Source organism: Talaromyces atroroseus (genome assembly GCF_001907595.1).
Source record: "Talaromyces atroroseus strain IBT 11181 chromosome Unknown scaffold_2, whole genome shotgun sequence".
Classification (NCBI taxonomy): domain Eukaryota; kingdom Fungi; phylum Ascomycota; class Eurotiomycetes; order Eurotiales; family Trichocomaceae; genus Talaromyces; species Talaromyces atroroseus.
This window is the reverse complement of record NW_017971434.1, coordinates 1,795,030-1,811,910: the sequence shown is the minus strand read 5'-3', so window position 1 is coordinate 1,811,910 and position 16,881 is coordinate 1,795,030. Positions and strand designations below refer to the sequence as shown.

At 47.3% G+C, this 16,881-nt stretch overlaps 7 protein-coding genes across 7 annotated transcripts; 6 read left to right on the top strand and 1 right to left on the bottom strand.

Moving 5' to 3' along the window:
* Positions 1 to 557: 557 nt before the first annotated feature.
* On the top strand, positions 558 to 996 carry UA08_02742 (hypothetical protein; the record flags this gene model as incomplete). The annotated part of the gene is made up of 2 exons (XM_020264818.1): positions 558 to 753; positions 815 to 996. 2 exons carry the CDS (start codon positions 558 to 560, stop codon positions 994 to 996), a joined length of 378 nt encoding a protein of 125 aa, XP_020122180.1.
* A 2,486-nt stretch (positions 997 to 3,482) lies between these two features.
* On the top strand, positions 3,483 to 4,956 carry UA08_02741 (putative queuine tRNA-ribosyltransferase; the record flags this gene model as incomplete). The annotated part of the gene is made up of 7 exons (XM_020264817.1): positions 3,483 to 3,670; positions 3,749 to 3,832; positions 3,884 to 4,204; positions 4,268 to 4,325; positions 4,388 to 4,465; positions 4,526 to 4,713; positions 4,773 to 4,956. 7 exons carry the CDS (start codon positions 3,483 to 3,485, stop codon positions 4,954 to 4,956), a joined length of 1,101 nt encoding a protein of 366 aa, XP_020122181.1.
* Positions 4,957 to 5,159: 203 nt separating this feature from the next.
* Positions 5,160 to 6,710, bottom strand: UA08_02740 (hypothetical protein; the record flags this gene model as incomplete). The annotated part of the gene is made up of 3 exons (XM_020264816.1): positions 5,160 to 5,391; positions 5,453 to 5,957; positions 6,041 to 6,710. 3 exons carry the CDS (start codon positions 6,708 to 6,710, stop codon positions 5,160 to 5,162), a joined length of 1,407 nt encoding a protein of 468 aa, XP_020122662.1.
* Positions 6,711 to 7,053: 343 nt separating this feature from the next.
* UA08_02739 (Leucine aminopeptidase 1) lies at positions 7,054 to 8,365 on the top strand (the record flags this gene model as incomplete). Its single annotated transcript, XM_020264814.1, has 3 exons — positions 7,054 to 7,257; positions 7,324 to 8,070; positions 8,132 to 8,365. 3 exons carry the CDS (start codon positions 7,054 to 7,056, stop codon positions 8,363 to 8,365), a joined length of 1,185 nt encoding a protein of 394 aa, XP_020122661.1.
* Positions 8,366 to 8,833: 468 nt separating this feature from the next.
* Positions 8,834 to 9,943, top strand: UA08_02738 (hypothetical protein; the record flags this gene model as incomplete). The annotated part of the gene is made up of 1 exon (XM_020264813.1): positions 8,834 to 9,943. One exon carries the CDS (start codon positions 8,834 to 8,836, stop codon positions 9,941 to 9,943), a length of 1,110 nt encoding a protein of 369 aa, XP_020122666.1.
* Positions 9,944 to 10,912: 969 nt separating this feature from the next.
* On the top strand, positions 10,913 to 11,961 carry UA08_02737 (hypothetical protein; the record flags this gene model as incomplete). The annotated part of the gene is made up of 4 exons (XM_020264812.1): positions 10,913 to 10,922; positions 10,978 to 11,191; positions 11,268 to 11,707; positions 11,762 to 11,961. 4 exons carry the CDS (start codon positions 10,913 to 10,915, stop codon positions 11,959 to 11,961), a joined length of 864 nt encoding a protein of 287 aa, XP_020122665.1.
* A 657-nt stretch (positions 11,962 to 12,618) lies between these two features.
* On the top strand, positions 12,619 to 16,438 carry UA08_02736 (Chitin synthase A; the record flags this gene model as incomplete). The annotated part of the gene is made up of 4 exons (XM_020264811.1): positions 12,619 to 15,010; positions 15,070 to 15,254; positions 15,318 to 15,484; positions 15,541 to 16,438. 4 exons carry the CDS (start codon positions 12,619 to 12,621, stop codon positions 16,436 to 16,438), a joined length of 3,642 nt encoding a protein of 1,213 aa, XP_020122664.1.
* Positions 16,439 to 16,881: the final 443 nt, after the last annotated feature.

Below are 16,881 nucleotides of genomic sequence, written 5' to 3'. Positions count from 1 at the left end.
TTTTCTATCGCTGGCTGTTGTACCTCCTGTTGTACCTGGGTGCTATCCTGTCCTGTGTCTTGGTCTCATGTCACTCTCTCTCCTCGCTTTTATTTTTATCTCCTCTCGTTTTGTCCCCTTCTGTGCCTTTTAATGGTAAGCTACTTGGTTCATACATTTGGTCCCATGCATGCTTGGTTTCCTGCTCTGCCGACTTGTACATGAGGGGCAAATATCCGATGCTATCCTACAATACAGCCTTCCTTCCCATATTCTTCTTACTCTCCTCCATGGCATGCCAATGGCATTTAACATGACCTTTCCCCTCCTGTGTCATTCATTTGAGTAGGATATCTTCTCTCTTCTCTTCCTGCCTGCCTTGTCTAGGTCCGAACCAATCTCTTTCTCTCTCTCTAGTCAGCTTTTACTTCCTCACTTATTCACTTCAAAGAGAACGGAACCGATCTACCTATCGTCAACGTCGTCGTCGTCGTCTTCTTCTTCGTCGTTATCCTCCGTGTCTTGCCTACCTTACTCATACCTTCTTTATATCTAATTGCAACGTCTCGTCCCTCGCAATGTCTTCTACAGGTGCCGGTGGCCCTCAGGGAGCAACTCGACCTAGTTGGCAGGAGAAACTGAAGGGTGCGAACCCATTTGTTGCCTCGATCTTCCATATTCTCACACTGATTGACCCTCTGCTGTTGTCCATAGACCATTGCGATAAAAATGACTTTGCCGCCCCCGTCTTCCACATCGTGTCTGACCGGCGAGGTATGGTTCCTTCCTGTTCACACATATCTGGCATTTAAACTAACTATCCTATCTTTCTCAGGAGGCAGAACCGCCTGGTCAGCCACCGTCGACGTAGCAGGCCGCAGCTTTGCCGCTCGATACTGGTATGACGGCCAGTACATCAACAACGCCAAAGAGGACGCTTCCGAGGTTGCTATAATGGCATTGAAGCCTCAAGCATTCGCCCCCCAGACAAGCTACCAGGGTCAATTCTATCCCTAGCGGTAGAGTCAGGACAAACAAACGATGACTTGTACTGATATGTCTTTGATTACGGGACGTCTTTTACAACTGTCGAGTACCGACGACCTGCTGTTCTCTTTTTCCTTTTCTGCCATACCGCCTAGGGATTTGCGCTATCGACAGCCAACGCTTGACGCCCTATATCCAAGGCGCAATTCGGGTCTGATTTTTGCCCCTTATTTTTTCGGAACTATTCTCCGTTTTTCCCTCTCTGTACAATTTTCGTATGCCCCTCCTTGTCATCCTCCTCCCTATCAATCAAAACCAACAAAACAGCCGGAGCCACTGTGAGCGCCCCCCACTCCCTTAACATGAAGTTTATATGACATGAATAACTTGTTGTTATCAAATTGTTACGCTATGCTACTTTATTTTGTTTGCACCGAAAGAGAAACTAACTTGAAGGGAAATGTGCAATTCGGGAATTTTGGGTTAAGGAGTTTTCTTTTTATTTTCTTTTGTCGTCTATGACCTGACATGATACTCGTCTTTTCTTTCTTTTTGCATTGATCAAAGTGATGTATCATGTATCATCTTGAGGAACTGAAATTGCAATTGAAACATCGCCCTTTTTTTTTCTCTCTCTTCAATTGGCGTACGTGCTCAACACGTAGCTAGACTGATAACTATCGTCATCAATATTTGATAGTAGCAAAGCTAGATACGCTAGTTGGCTATTGTTTTGTTGTTCTTGGGTACCTAAGCTAATCGTCAATAAAAAAAAAATTCAAACGAACTGGTTAGTCGAATGCACGCCATCCATGCACAGTTAGTTGGACGGGCCGCTTTGCATATTTTAGTTTCGTTTGAGCCTAGCCCTAACGGCCTAGCCTAAGGATGTCATTTGGGTACCTATGTCGAGTCACTGGCCTATTCTTTTCTTTTTCTTATCGCCTGACGTATGACAAGGAGGGGAATGAGGGACAGGGATAGACGAGAAAAAATAAGATAAAAAAGATGCGAGGCGCGCAGGCGAGGCAAGAAGGCAAAGCAAGGCAATGAGAGGGCTGCCGAGGTCGTACAGATGATGTTAACTATGTGATAGTCGACAGGAGTGTGACGAATTACATGAACTACAATATCTTATATTTAATTTTGCTGTTACATTCATTTCGAGTTGCTGTTGCACGGCTAATTTTGAACCTAGTCAAATCTGAGGGGGAAATTCCATCCGTAATTAATTGGAAAGATCTTTTTGTCACATTATGACTTGCTCTTCTGTGCGCGGTTTGAAACAGAAAGAGAATAAGTTGAGCGAGATTCTTCTTCATCTGATCTCTATACTAGCATGTCGTGAAAAGAAGAAAAAAGACTTCCCGCTGTTCCGAACCAGTCGATCTCGACGGGCCGACGGGCTCAGCCTAATCGTAATCCCCCCGATGCTCGGTTCTGATTGGCTGGCCCGACGGGAGTGTGACATCCCACCTCCATCCTTCTTTTTGCATCTGACATTTCTAATGTATGTGTGTGATTGTTCAGACTTCGTCACGGTGAAGAATAGCCGAATGAGTACTCATGCTGGGGAAAGTGAGGCTAACCTAACTGCATGCTACATAGTCTATACCTACTAACTAACTAAACTAGAGAAAGAGGCGATGGATCGGTGGCGTAATCCTTTCCGTGACGAATCTACCTGTACATGTATGCAATGTCCTTCATGTACCTACTGCCTAGACTGCCTGCAATGTAAGCTACGATTCAGCTAGCTACATAAGTCTACTACCAAAGCAGTAGATGTACATGAACCAAAACATTGTACGAAGTACTACTGCCTGTCCTTGACAGCAACTGCATGCATTTCAAGCCCCGACCAGTTTCAAATGTTCCTAACCATCCGAATGGCCCTCTGTGATAGCGCTTGGTACCTACCTCGGAGTTCTCCGGGCGCCCTTGAGGAGGATTCAAGATTTGCCCATCGAGGGGTAGTTGATATTACATAAGCTTTATGACTAAGCATAAAGACAAACACAGCAAACATAGGAACAGGAAAACCCCAAAAATTTGATCTCGAGAACGTTCCTTCGCACGATCGCACCAGATCATCACACCACAAAGCACCGCTGTCTTGTGATCCTTTAGAGTTCTGCTTCTTTTTCTCCCCCTAGAAAGAAGGAAAGAAGAGTGAAGAGATTACTCCACGACTCACATTGCGGGCCCCTCCCGGAGCTGCGACACCTGCAGTCGTACCCCGCAGGCTTCAAATCATGCCGACGTCTATCGACAGTCCTCATAGGAAACCTCACAAGTCAATGCCTTCTGCGTTAACCTTTGACTTGCATGCCAAATGCTCTGTAGGCCGTATTCTCCACTGCTTTGTGTTTACAGAATTATACGTACTTGAAATTGAAATGAATGGATTGATTAATTGGTTACCCTCTTTTTCTTCTTCTCTTATTGCATAGACCACCAAAGCGCGCGCAAGCACTCTTCACCTTCCTCATGGCTCCGTTCCGCTTCCGATCTTCATGCCTGTCGCTACTCAGGCCTCCCTCAAGGGGTTGACGTATGACCAACTGAAAGAGACTGGTTGTATGCTCTGTTTAAACAATACGTATCATCTGGGCTTGAAGCCGGGACAAGAAGTGCTGGATTTAGTTGGCGGAGCACACAAACTGCAGGGTTGGGATAGGAATATATTGACGGATAGTGGAGGGTGAGTAATCTCTCCTTATCCTCCAAGCATGAAACTTTACAGGAAGCCATCATGGAATATAGATTAATTGATACCTAGATTTCAAATGGTTTCGCTGCTGAAGCTGGCCAAAATCACAGAAGAAGGCGTTAGGTTTCTGAGTCCCCATGATGGGACACCGATGTACGTGACATGCCTATATGAAATCAATACTCTACTGACAAATATGTCTAGGCTTCTGACTCCCGAACACTCCATATCCCTCCAAAATTCCATCGGCTCCGACATCATAATGCAACTCGACGACGTTATCGTAACAACATCGCCGGACCACCAAAGAATGGAAGAAGCCATGGAACGGTCTGTGCGATGGCTAGATCGGTGCATCGAAGCACACAAATATCCCGAACGGCAAAATCTTTTTTGCATTATCCAAGGTGGTCTTGATCTCGAGTTGCGGCGCAAGTGCTGCAAGGAGATGGTTGCGCGAGATACACCTGGTATTGCTATTGGAGGATTATCTGGTGGTGAGGCGAAGGCTGAGTATTGCAAGGTGTCAGTTTAACCTATCTACTCTCATTTCCTGGTCAATGGCACTGACGAAATTGTCTATCATAGGGTCAATACCTGCACAGGGCTACTTCCAGATGGCAAACCTAGATATGTAATGGGTGTGGTAAGAGCTATACTCTGATTATTTAGCAAGTCCCTATTCCACTCTGACAAGTTTTATATCAGGGATACCCAGAAGATCTAGTTGTTTCCGTTGCCCTAGGCGCAGACATGTTCGACTGCGTGTGGCCGACACGAACAGCCGTATGTCCCTTCCCACTAAAGTCCATCCTTTATGATCACATTCGTTGATATTCAATTTAGAGATTCGGCAACGCCATAACCCCCTTCGGCGTGCTCAACTTGCGACACGGCTCCTTCGCACGCGATTACGCCCCAGTTCAAGAAGGTTGTAAATGTCCATGCTGCCGACCCAAATCCGAAGGCGGACTGGGACTTACAAGAGCATATATTCACCATGTCACCTGCAAGGAGACTGTTGGTGCTCATCTGTATGTTTCTTCGAGCCATTCTCCTCTCTGTTCTTAAATACTGACATCGATTACTCAAGACTCACAATGCACAATGTTCAATATCAACTTTCATTGATGAATTCGATCAGAGAGGCTGTCTTAGAAGATCGATTTCCAGCATTTATTGTCAATTTTTTTGAAAATTATTATGGGTCGCTTTCCAAGGCGCCCGAGTGGGCTGTTGATGCGTTGAGGACTGTGGGTGTTGATCTTTTGGCATAGCATCCCTGCTTCTTTTTTTAATTTCTCTCTGCAAACTTGGAATAGAAATGCACTTCATTATCTGAGATGGGAATGACATGTATGTTATATAAATCAGTCTAATTATTAGATCCGATTGTTTGCCAGAATTCAAAAAATATCGATAACCGCGGAATATATGTGCAATGCACATGAAATGGATGGAAATAGATTCAAAATGTAACTCACACTTGCACCCATATTGGCTTCGGCAACGGCTCCCCCGGTTTTATTCTCAGTGCATTTGTTGTCCCACACGCTGCCCTCTGCCCCGAGGGAAAGGCGATCTCCGAGATATGCTTGCTTGCAGCTGGAGGATTGAGCCCGACATAGGCCTGGCGGCGAGCTGGATTGCCAGCTGTGACGGACCATGTATACAAGCCGTAGTATGCAGCGATCGAATGAACGAGCCATCGTCTTGACGAATACATAAGTTAGCTTTGCGGCACTTCGCGCTAGAGGACTGAATCATACATACCCAAATACCGCACCAGGGTCATGAGCCAAGCTCTCAAAGACCATTTTTTGTCCATCTTGAACCTCTGTATCGACAAGTTTTGCTTTCTCTTTACGCTTGTGAGAGTCGTGCATCTGCCCATTCCGGCCGACAAAGACAATCTCCTCATCCGAGTCCTCAAATTCAGAGTTCTCGGAATCGTTGAACTCAAGCCTCAATTGTTTGTCATTCCAGTTTTCAAGGAAGCACCGAATATCTTCTTCCAAATCCTGTAGCAGACCGCGTGCTGCTCGGGCGTGTTTCAGAGACTTGCGAATCTCTCGAGATACTCGGTTCTTCTCATCCTCGTAGTCTTTAATGCTTCTCTTCGCATGTTTGCGCGACTTATCGTGCTCCTTGTGCGCGTAATGGCTATCCCAAAGTGGAGCTAGGTAGTACGGAAGAGGATCGTGTCGCGGGTGCGTCGGTTGAACAGACCAGTCGCCGGGGGCTGGCGGTTGCGCCCAGGGATTGTTCAGAAGACGATCTACTCCCAGTAAAGTCGAATGAGTTAGTTCCACTACACCATATATTCGACTCTACTCGTAGATCCTTTCGACAAAAACGCACCATTCTCCCAGCGCTGTCGACGCCGACTGCCCTCTTTGCCCTTCAACAAGGCCTCGCGCCTTTTCATGCTATCGCGTCGAATAGGTTCGCGGCGACGATAGGTATTTGAAGGCGCTGTTGAGACATCCTCCTCGCCCGTTCTGTGAACAATTTTCACACGAGGCGTCAAGCTCTTGACGATTGGCCCGTCTAAAGGAATGGATAGCGCATTCGATGTGCCTCGACCAGCAGTCGCAGTTTCAGAAGAGACAATTGGAAATTCAATTTCCGCAACCGAGTCGGAGATATCCAGAACTTGAAGCGAGGCGGCTGCTTGCTCTGTCCAGGCTGAGATATCGATTGCCTGCTGCTGCGTCAAGCTGGTGGCGGCTGTGCGCTCGCGCAGATGCTCATTGCGAATACTCGGATGGATAGCCATGGCTGAGGAAGTGATGAGGGGATGCAATAAAGCAGCGCAAGAGTGATCGTGGATGAGGTGATGGAAATATTTTAAGGAGGAGAGAGGGATGAGAGAAAGCGAGAGGCCAGAGTGAGGACACTCCGGGTCGATGCGATAAGCCGTTCCGAACGCGCTGCGATAACGTGTGGTTGCAGGCGGGGCTGTCATTGGCGGATTCGGTTTGGGAGCGTTTGATTGGTCGCATGAGCACCGGCGCTCCGCCTGAGCCATTGTGATTCATTCTCAGTCATTCTGCTAGCCATCATGGCGCAGAGATTTTGTACAAAGTCACTGGCACAGCTAACTATTGGAATTTTTTTTTTCGCTGACCAGGTACATGAGCGTAGTACTGGAGGTGTAAGTTGGAAGATAATTGAAGCCCATCACGAGTGGAGCCGACGACGTGCCTGGCGGGATAGCCCATGTCACGTGTGCGCCGGCCACATGATAACATCTCATCTCCAGCCTCCTGCTGTCCTTGCTTACAAATGAGCTTGCCTGCATTTTCACTCTGTTTGCCCTGAATCACTCACTTGTCTGTATAGTTCACACTGGCCCTTATTTATTAGAAAACATGAAGCTACACGCCGTCCTCGCGTTAGGTGCGGCCATCCAGTCTACGTCCGCGGCTGCAGTGCCCTACGACGGTCAAGTTCCTTTGGCTGAACGCCCATCAAATAGCAAACCCTCACTGCCACAGGCCGAGAAATTTCTCATCGAACTGGCACCGTACGATACACGTTGGGTAACCGAGGAAGAGAAGTGGGAATTGAAACTTGTAAGTCACATGCCTGTACGATTTGTCCATCTGCGGGATTTGGCGCTGACAATTATGCTTCCGCAGGATGGAGTGAACTTCTTGGATATCACCGACGAGAACAAGTCCAACTTCTACCCCAAATTCTTCCGAAGCAACGCCGTGCAATATCCCACCAAGCTGGTTCACAATGACACTATCAACTCGTTGGCCAAAAATCTAGATAAGCAGAACATGCATCGCAATCTGGAAAAATTCACTTCTTTCCATACGAGATATTACAAGTCAGAATATGGTGTCGAGTCCGCAACCTGGCTGTACAACCAAGTGAACGAAATTGTCCAGAAATCCGGCGCTGCATCTTATGGCGCAACGGTGGAGAAATTCGCGCATCAATGGGGACAGTTCAGCATCATTGCGCGCATCCCCGGACATACAAATAAGACTGTTGTTCTTGGCGGGCATCAGGATAGCATTAACCTCTTCTTGCCATCTATCCTTGCCGCTCCCGGTGCCGATGACGATGGAAGCGGAACTGTGACGATCTTGGAAGTCCTGCGTACGCTACTTCTTTCGGAGGATATCGCTACTGGCAAGGCCGCCAACACAATCGAATTTCATTGGTACTCCGCAGAAGAGGGTGGTCTGCTCGGCTCTCAGGCTATCTTTGCCAATTACCGACAGAATGATCGCGATATCAAAGCTATGTTGCAGCAGGACATGACTGGTTATGTGCAAGGCACACTCGATGCCGGCCACGAGGAGTCTGTTGGTGTTATTGTAGACTTTGTTGACACGCCATTGACCCAATTTATCAAAGATGTTATTACCGAGGTATGTCTTTTTGGTTTTCTCTTTTCCTTGGGGATATTATACTAATCGGTCGTTTTTATAGTACTGCGACATCCCCTTTGTCGAGACAAAATGCGGTTATGCCTGCTCTGACCACGCATCGGCCAGTCGTTACGGCTATCCTTCAGCTTTTGTTATCGAATCCGAGTTCCAATACAGCGATAAGCACATCCATTCGACGGACGACTTGATCAAGTACTTGAGCTTCGATCATATGATCCAACATGCCAAGATGAGCCTGGCTTTTGCTTATGAACTTGCATTTGCGCCTCTATAATGATGAATCGTATTTTAAGTATATATATATCGTTGGGATATGACCAGTCCTCTGCTTGACTTTCGAAAGGAGTGCTGACGTCACGCTGATTGTACGTACGACTGTATACCCGTTAAATAGTTAACGGTCCAATATATTAGTTACCTCTCCAAGAGGATGTATTCACCAAGAGTAAATACAAGGATTGTTGCATAAAATGCAGCCATTCTCTTATACTATACATAGAGCTTAAGATAGTAACGCAGATGTCTAGATCCGGTGGAGAACTGATCTGATCGGACCATGCCACCAATCAAACTCTAATTTTCCTCCTCTACGTCAACCTTTGGAAGCTACGAACGAAACGATATTTATTTTATTGTATTCTGCATAAGACACTCGCCCAATCAGTCACTTAATTGCCAGTATCTACTCAAATTGTTACGATCGGCTTATCCAATACAAGAGGCAGAAAAAAAAAAAAAAACAATGGACTACGCCAAAGAACTAGAAATAGCCAGTCTGACTGTCCAGCGAGCCTCCAGAATCACTAAAGCGGTCCTCGCAGCAGTCGACAAAGGCGCTCTAGACAAAAATGACAACACTCCTGTCACAATAGCCGACTTTGCGGCTCAGGCACTTATTATCAGCGCTATCCACCATGCGTTTCCGGACGATGAATTTGTGGGCGAGGAATCGGCGGCCGCGTTGAGAGAGGACCCGGCGTTGTTGCAGAGGGTTTGGGGGCTTGTTTCATCTGCTGCAAGTCAGTCCTCTTCAGAAGAGTGGAAGGGAATAGAATTGGCTACTCCACTTACGCAGGAGGAAATGCTCCATCTAATCGACCTCGGCGGTAAGGGAAAAGGGGGATCAAAGGGGCGCATTTGGGTCTTGGATCCTGTTGATGGAACGGCAACATTCATTCGGGGACAGCAATACGCCGTGTGTCTGGCGTTGATGGAAGATGGACGACAGAAATTGGCTGTTTTTGGGTGTCCCAATTTAAGACTTGAGTCTGACTCTGACTCGCCTGCTACGGGTAAGGTGCATGAGGATATTGTGGATAAGGATGGCGATGGCCAGATGGTATTTGCGATTACTGGCCGGGGTGCGTTTATTCAGCCTATGAACTTCTCATCGCCGTTGACGGCTTCGTTGGAGTCGGCATCGCGATTACCAATGAAAGGGACAGACCTCAAACCGAGCGACGCCAGATTCGTGGACTGCCAAGCTTCCAAATCCATCGACTATGAGAAACACGGTCTTGTGGCAGCAAAGTTAGGCTCTTCCTGGCCTGCAACGGTTGATCTGTGGTCCACGCAAATGCGCTATGTTGCCATTGCGGTGGGCAAGGAAAGAGAAGGCGGAAACGCGCTTATAAAAATCCTTCGCAATAAGTCCTATAGATCTAGCATCTGGGATCATGTCGGCGGGATGCTGATTGTACAGGAAGTTGGGTGCGTCGTCACAGATATCTATGGACGTGCTGTTAACTGTGGATTGGGGAGGACTTTGGCTAATTCGGCCGGGTTGGTTGTTGCCCCTGCTGCTATTCACAAGGAGGTTTTAAGAGCAGCACAAGAGGTGGCTGGCATATAATTCTTGCTTTCTTGCTTTGTTTCTTTTTTTCTTTTCTTTTTTTTTTTTTTTTCCTTTTTCCCTTATGTAATTTTGGCATATATGAAGCATAACTTATATAGAGATATTGATATCGTTGATATTATTGGTCAATACTCTGGGCCAATCAGTATTGATCTTGCTACCCCGCAATCGTAATTGAGAGAGCCGACCAATCAGGGCTCTTCCCTCATTCTAGACTGCTGCTCTTGGCATTTCTTACCTTGTTTGAATCTTCTTCCTTGAATTTTCTCTACGTTCATTTGTCAAACAATCTGATACGTTCCCAAGAAACAAGGTATCAGTTTCCGTGACGTCAATTTGTCGATGGCAACCTACAGTCTGCCGGTCAATGGGTGAGCAGGATGGCTTCCATCGAATCAGATATGCACCCGCCGCAGGAAAGCTCTTGTAATTGCTCGTTTTCACAGTCAGAAGACCATGTTTTGTCACGATGAGGAAACATAGTTGCCCATTACCCTTACAAGAATAAGTGCGGGGAAATTCATTATCCAGGCTGCCTAGCTGCTCGTGGGCTTACCCATAGGTGTCAGATTCATGTTAGGAAGTCGCAGACGATGCAAGCCGAGTTGATTCGTTGAGAGAGAAGCTGCTGCTCGGATCCCTACTTTTTATACAATAGCTACCTTGTCTACTTAGTCTTTGCTGCTTGCGCAGGCTCCCGTAGATCACCCAACATAATATTTCATAAGAAAAAGAGAGCAGCCCCCTTGTTCTCCATCTTCTGTCGACGAGGTACACTCATAGTCTCAGTCAACCGAAAGAAAGTGGAATCTCTGATTTGGTGTCGACTGTCGTGACAGATCACGCCACTTGCTGCATATACATACGTCATCAAGGTCCTTCCACCTTTTCTCCCCACAAACTCAAAGTCGGCAAACGCCTAACAGACAATCATCGATTGCAACGTTAGCCTCACAAATAATCACCATGGCAATCTGTAAGTGCCTGATCTACATGTGTATAGCAAGTTGGCCCAACTGATTCGACCGCAGACAACCCGTTTGCTAAACGAGAATCTCATCATCGCAACCTCTTGATCACGTATCAAGTGCTGTCAGTCCTGTCATGGATCCTGGTCGTCGTTACTGGCATCTACTATTCGCTCCACAAGCCTCATGATGTGAAGCATGGACACAACATCTGGAAGCAAGCAAACAAACACCCGACACCCTTCTCCCAGAACACAGTCATTACTGGGATTTATTGGTAAGTAGCTACCCCGACAGTGACAGTATGACTGTGGATTCAAGATCTTGTGCTAATAATAAGAGCGTTGGTTCAGGGTTCTGCTGCTATTGTCTCAAGTCAGTTATGTCGGGCAATTCTTCTCCAGAAACTCTGCCTTGGTCACAAGCGCTGCCAATGTCGCTTCTCATTTCATCTTGAACAACCTCTTGGTCTTTGCTTTCATCTTGCTCTGGGTCCGGAATCATTTCTGGCCAGCCGAACTCATCCTCATTGTCCATGTCCTGAGTCAGTCATCGGCATATTGGATTCATCTTGCATCTCCTCCTTTCGTGCACTGGCCTGCCATCGCCGGCCCATACGCCTGGTCGCTCACTGCTCTATTCTGGAATGGCGCCGTTGCAGTGCATGCCCATAACTTGCCCTCACGCGTTGTCGCCAATATTTTCATCTGGGTGATTTTCGTCATTGGGTTTGTTCATATTTTCTTTGCCAGAGATTATATTTTTGGATATTCCTTGTCCATTTTGACCCTATGTGAGTTTCTTGTCCTGCCTTGCCCTTTCTTTTCCGATTACTGACCGATACTAGCACTGGCTGTCAAACAATTTGATATCAAGATTATTGCCCTGCAGTGGATCTTCGCCTTTGTTATTTTCGCGGTCTTCTTCGTCGGCTCGCTATATGTCTCGTCTACCGCTTATGCCGGTCGAAACCTTTGGCTTCAGCGTGTCGTGTCTCCGGAGTCATCGACTGAACGTGAACGAGAGCCATTGCTCGATGAGCCTTGATTGCTTATTACAGTATCTTCTTATAGCATACTCTGTATGCCAGAGAGATACTGAGGTCCCCCCCCCGGGGAGCGTGTCCGAATTATGTATGGACTTGTCGATACACACCAACCTCGGAAATTTCCAACCCTTCATTTGTTATATATGTGATCATATTACGTGCTTTGCGCCTCATCTCTTGTATGATTTTCGTCTGTCCTTTCGTTTTTGTTTTCTGTCTATAGGGTATTCGGCTATGTGAAATATCCCTTCCTCGCCTCGTATGTTCATAAGCCCCGTTATAGCAGCAATATCAACTACTATTGGTTGACCGAGGATCTTCACTATGTATATTTCACTAATTAGTACAATAATTATGCTAGATGCATCTGGCGTGCGCGTCATACTCCCGACGCGGGTTAGCGGCCACGGTTGCTGGGGAAACAGCGCCCGCAGACTCCATCAACATCCGCTCGGGGTAGACCAACTCGACTGACACTTCTTATATATCTTAAAATCTTGATGCCCCAGACAATCGCTATCCCTACTTATCAATCAAGCCCACTGTTACTTGTTTCTGTTCACGCAGCCAACCAGTCAACATCTGCGATATCAAGAAGACCACCAATGCAAACCTAACCTGACACTCAGTCTGCGCGCCTGTCTGGGACAAACGCAATGGATCCACCGACGCCCTCACACGGCCAATTCATGGAGTCCTCGTACCCAGATGAACTCCCTCCAGCATACTACGGCAACGAGGATGCCAGCAGCAACATCAACGGCTCGCCGAACCAGAATGAAAATGGAGCAGCAACAGCTTCAATGAGACTGCTGCCGACTGGCTACGATGAGGATATCGATAACAGCAGTGATCTAGGAACAAACGCTGCACGTTTTCGATTAGGCCAAACATCATCAACCCGCAGAGCGTACGTAGCCGATATTAACCCTGACTTGAAACCCCTCAAGAAGGTGTCTTTTCTTTCTTCTTCTATGGAAACCCTCAAGGAACCCCCATTCCCTCAACCTGTTGTTATTCGCCGTGCTTCGGAAGATCCATGTAAGCACAGAGTGGAGACTGTCATGCAATCAACAACCCCAAACATGGAGAATCACAGACAAAATGCACCGTCACGTTCAAAAAATGCACAGGCATATGGATATGGCAAACCAAAGAATATCCTTCCCCTACCCCTCTTTGCCAAAATACCAGCCCCTTCAAGGCTCCCTGATGAACAGAACCCCAAGGCTCAGGAAATGGATCTTAGTATGATCGAAAATAGGGCTAACAATGTTCCAAACAGTGCCAACCCGTCACCTACCAGAGCAACACCCAACCGGTACCCAGCATTTCGTCCGCGTCAGAACTCGACCGCTAATATCTCCAATGCCGGGTCACGCCCTGGCTCTAGTATGGGCTACACTCCTTCAATCCCGCCACCTGCTCCCTCAGTCGCAGAAGTACCACAGTACTCTTCTAGACCAGGTTCTCCGACACGACCGTGGACTCCATCGCGGGCCTCTACCAGAAGAGGCGCGAATTCTTCTATATCGGGGGTCAGCTACGAGCCTGCAGACATCAATGGAAGTCCACGACCAGGTACACCAAGCTCGCAGTACGGAGGCAGTCCGCGACGGCCTCTTCCCCCCGCTCCTCTGTTCTCAGGACCTAAAGCTAGCAGTATTTCCGGAGAGACAAGCATAGATATTGGTGAAGCACATTCTGCAGAAGATCCCTTTGGCGGGAATGGACAGACCATTGATCCAAGGCGTTCCTACGACTCCTTTAGAAGCGAATCGACAATGGTCACTGACGAGAAAGAAGATTTGGTAAAAGTCGACCTTGATGGAGAATCCCAGGAGGATACCGAAATGCTTGCCGACACGAACCTACATTATGGGCCTGCCCCGGAGGGCAAACAAAGCCGTCGAGGCGTACGAGCAGCACAGGTGTCAAAGAAGGAAGTTCAGCTTATCAACGGCGAGCTTATTTTGGAGTGTAAGATCCCTACTATCCTACATAGTTTCCTTCCACGACGCGATGAGCGTGAGTTCACTCACATGCGGTACACCGCCATCACCTGTGATCCGGATGAATTCAAGGAGCGAGGCTACAAATTGCGCCAGAACATCGGAAGTACCATGCGGGAGACAGAGCTGTTCATTTGCGTTACCATGTACAATGAGAACGAAATATTGTTTACCCGGACGATGCATGGTATCATGCGCAACATTAGCCATTTCTGCTCCCGTGCGAAGTCACGTACCTGGGGAAAGGACGGTTGGCAAAAGATTGTTGTGTGCATTATCTCCGACGGTCGTTCCAAGGTCCACAAGCGGACACTTGATGCCTTGGCTGCCATGGGTGTGTACCAGGGAGGCATTGCAAAGAACGTGGTCAATCAGAAAGAAGTCACAGCCCACTTGTACGAATACACGACTCAAGTTTCATTGGACTCGGACTTGAAGTTCAAAGGTGCCGAGAAGGGTATTGTGCCTTGCCAGGTGATGTTTTGTCTGAAGGAACAGAACCAGAAGAAACTCAATTCTCACCGATGGTTCTTCAATGCTTTCGCTCCCATGTTGGACCCCAACGTGTGCATCTTACTCGATGTAGGAACAGAGCCAGCCCCTACAGCACTCTACCATCTGTGGAAAGCATTTGACCAGGATTCAAACGTCGCCGGAGCAGCGGGCGAGATTATTGCGGGTAAAGGGAAACACTTCCGGGGTCTATTGAATCCTCTGGTTGCGTCGCAGAACTTCGAGTACAAAATGTCGAACATCTTGGATAAGCCGCTGGAATCTGTCTTCGGTTATATTACGGTGCTTCCTGGTGCTCTGAGTGCGTATCGTTATTACGCTCTGCAGAACAATGCGGATGGACATGGACCCCTTGCACAATACTTCAAAGGTGAGACTTTACAAGGTAAAGATGCCGACGTTTTCACCGCGAATATGTACTTGGCCGAGGACCGTATTCTCTGCTGGGAGCTTGTGGCCAAGAAGGGTGAAAGATGGGTGTTGAAGTTTGTGAAGAGTGCTGTTGGTGAAACTGATGTGCCTGGTGGGTGCCTCGCTCATATCCTTCACGGTATCTATGCAGGACTGATGATTTTCACGTAGACTCGATCCCGGAATTCGTCTCACAGCGACGTCGTTGGCTAAACGGTGCTTTTTTCGCAGCCGTTTTCTCTTTGGCCAACATGAAGCAGATCTGGGAAACAGACCACACATTGACAAGAAAGATTCTTCTTCATGTCGAATTCGTGTATCAGTTCTTCCAACTCTTATTTACATATTTCGGCTTGGTATGTCTCTCTCTCCACCCCCCTTTTTTTATAGCAAGATGTTTTCCCACTAACATGGAACAGGCAAACTTCTATCTAGCATTCTACTTTATTGCAGGATCTCTTTCTAGTTCAGATATTGATCCATTCGGTCACAACATGGGAAAGTGGATATTCGAGGTTCTTCGCTATGCATGCGTATTGCTCATGGCATGGCAATTTATTCTTTGTATGGGTAATAGACCTCAAGGGTAAGTTTCCTTCAAGCTTTTGTTGATGATGATTTGATCCTGATGTTCTTGAAAAGCTCGCGAAAAATGTTCTTGTTGGGTATCATTGTGTATGCCCTTATCATGGCGTACACATTATTCGCAACATTCTATTTAGTCGTCATCAAACTGAAAGGCAGTGATGGAATATCGCTCGGTTCTGGCGATTTCGCCGACATTGTTATATCCCTCATGTCGACAATGGGACTATACATCTTCACGTCGTTCCTGTATCTCGACCCATGGCACCTAGTCACATCCTCCGGAGCATACTTCCTCATGATGCCAAGCTATATCTGTACGCTGCAAACATACGCATTCTGCAACACGCACGATGTGACTTGGGGTACGAAGGGAGATAACGTGCACCGCATGGATCTTGGAGCCGCCAAGGGTCTCGGTGGATCCAAAGTCATCATGGAAATGCCTACTGAGCAACTGGACATCGACAGTGGATACGACGAGGCACTGCGCAATCTTCGAGACCGCCTGGAGGAACCCGAACCCCCGGTCCCCGAGAGCCAGCTGCAGGAAGACTACTACCGCGCGGTACGCACATACATGGTTTCTTGCTGGATGGGCTCCAACGCGCTTCTTGCCATGCTTGTCTCTGATGTGTATGGAACCACATCAACAAACAACGTATACCTCGCAATTATCCTGTGGTCTGTGGCGGGGCTGGCGGCTATCCGTGCCACTGGGTCCATCACCTATGCCATTCTTAATCTCGTCCATAAAATTGCCGAGGGTCGCATGAAATTCCAAGCGGGCTCTCTGGGCTCCAAATCTGGGAGCGCTGGAGGTGGCAGTAGTGCTGCTGGCAGCGCTATCGGATCGAGTCGCTATGGCGGTAATGCCAGCGTGAAAGACTGGATTGCGGAACAGGGGTGGAGTATCCAACGAAAGGCAAGGAAGTTGATGTTTTGGCGTAAATAACTTTTTTCTTTGTTATGTTCTGGTTTTCTTAGGTCCTATGTCTTGCGATAGGTTGATTGATTTTAATGTTTGATGGTTTATGATTTCCCGGGCTAGAAAGAATGCCCTGACGTTTGGATGCTGTGATGTATGTTATTTATGCAATGGGTCTATGTATACTTCGAGGCTACTTATTTTCTAGGTACGTACTTGTGTGTAATTTACGTGATTCCTTTACTATTCTACTCTACCTTATAACACATCAGGAGACATGATAATTCGTCTCGTACAGGATGTGAATGAATAGTGCCACGAGAAGACTATTAATAGAGGCAGATTTTCAAGCTGTCGACGCCATGCATCATGTCACCTTGCATGAATTAATTATGTATATAATATATCTAGGTGTAAGAGAGGTGTTCTCGCATTCTATTGTATCCTCCCCCAGCTCCGGTAGCACCCCC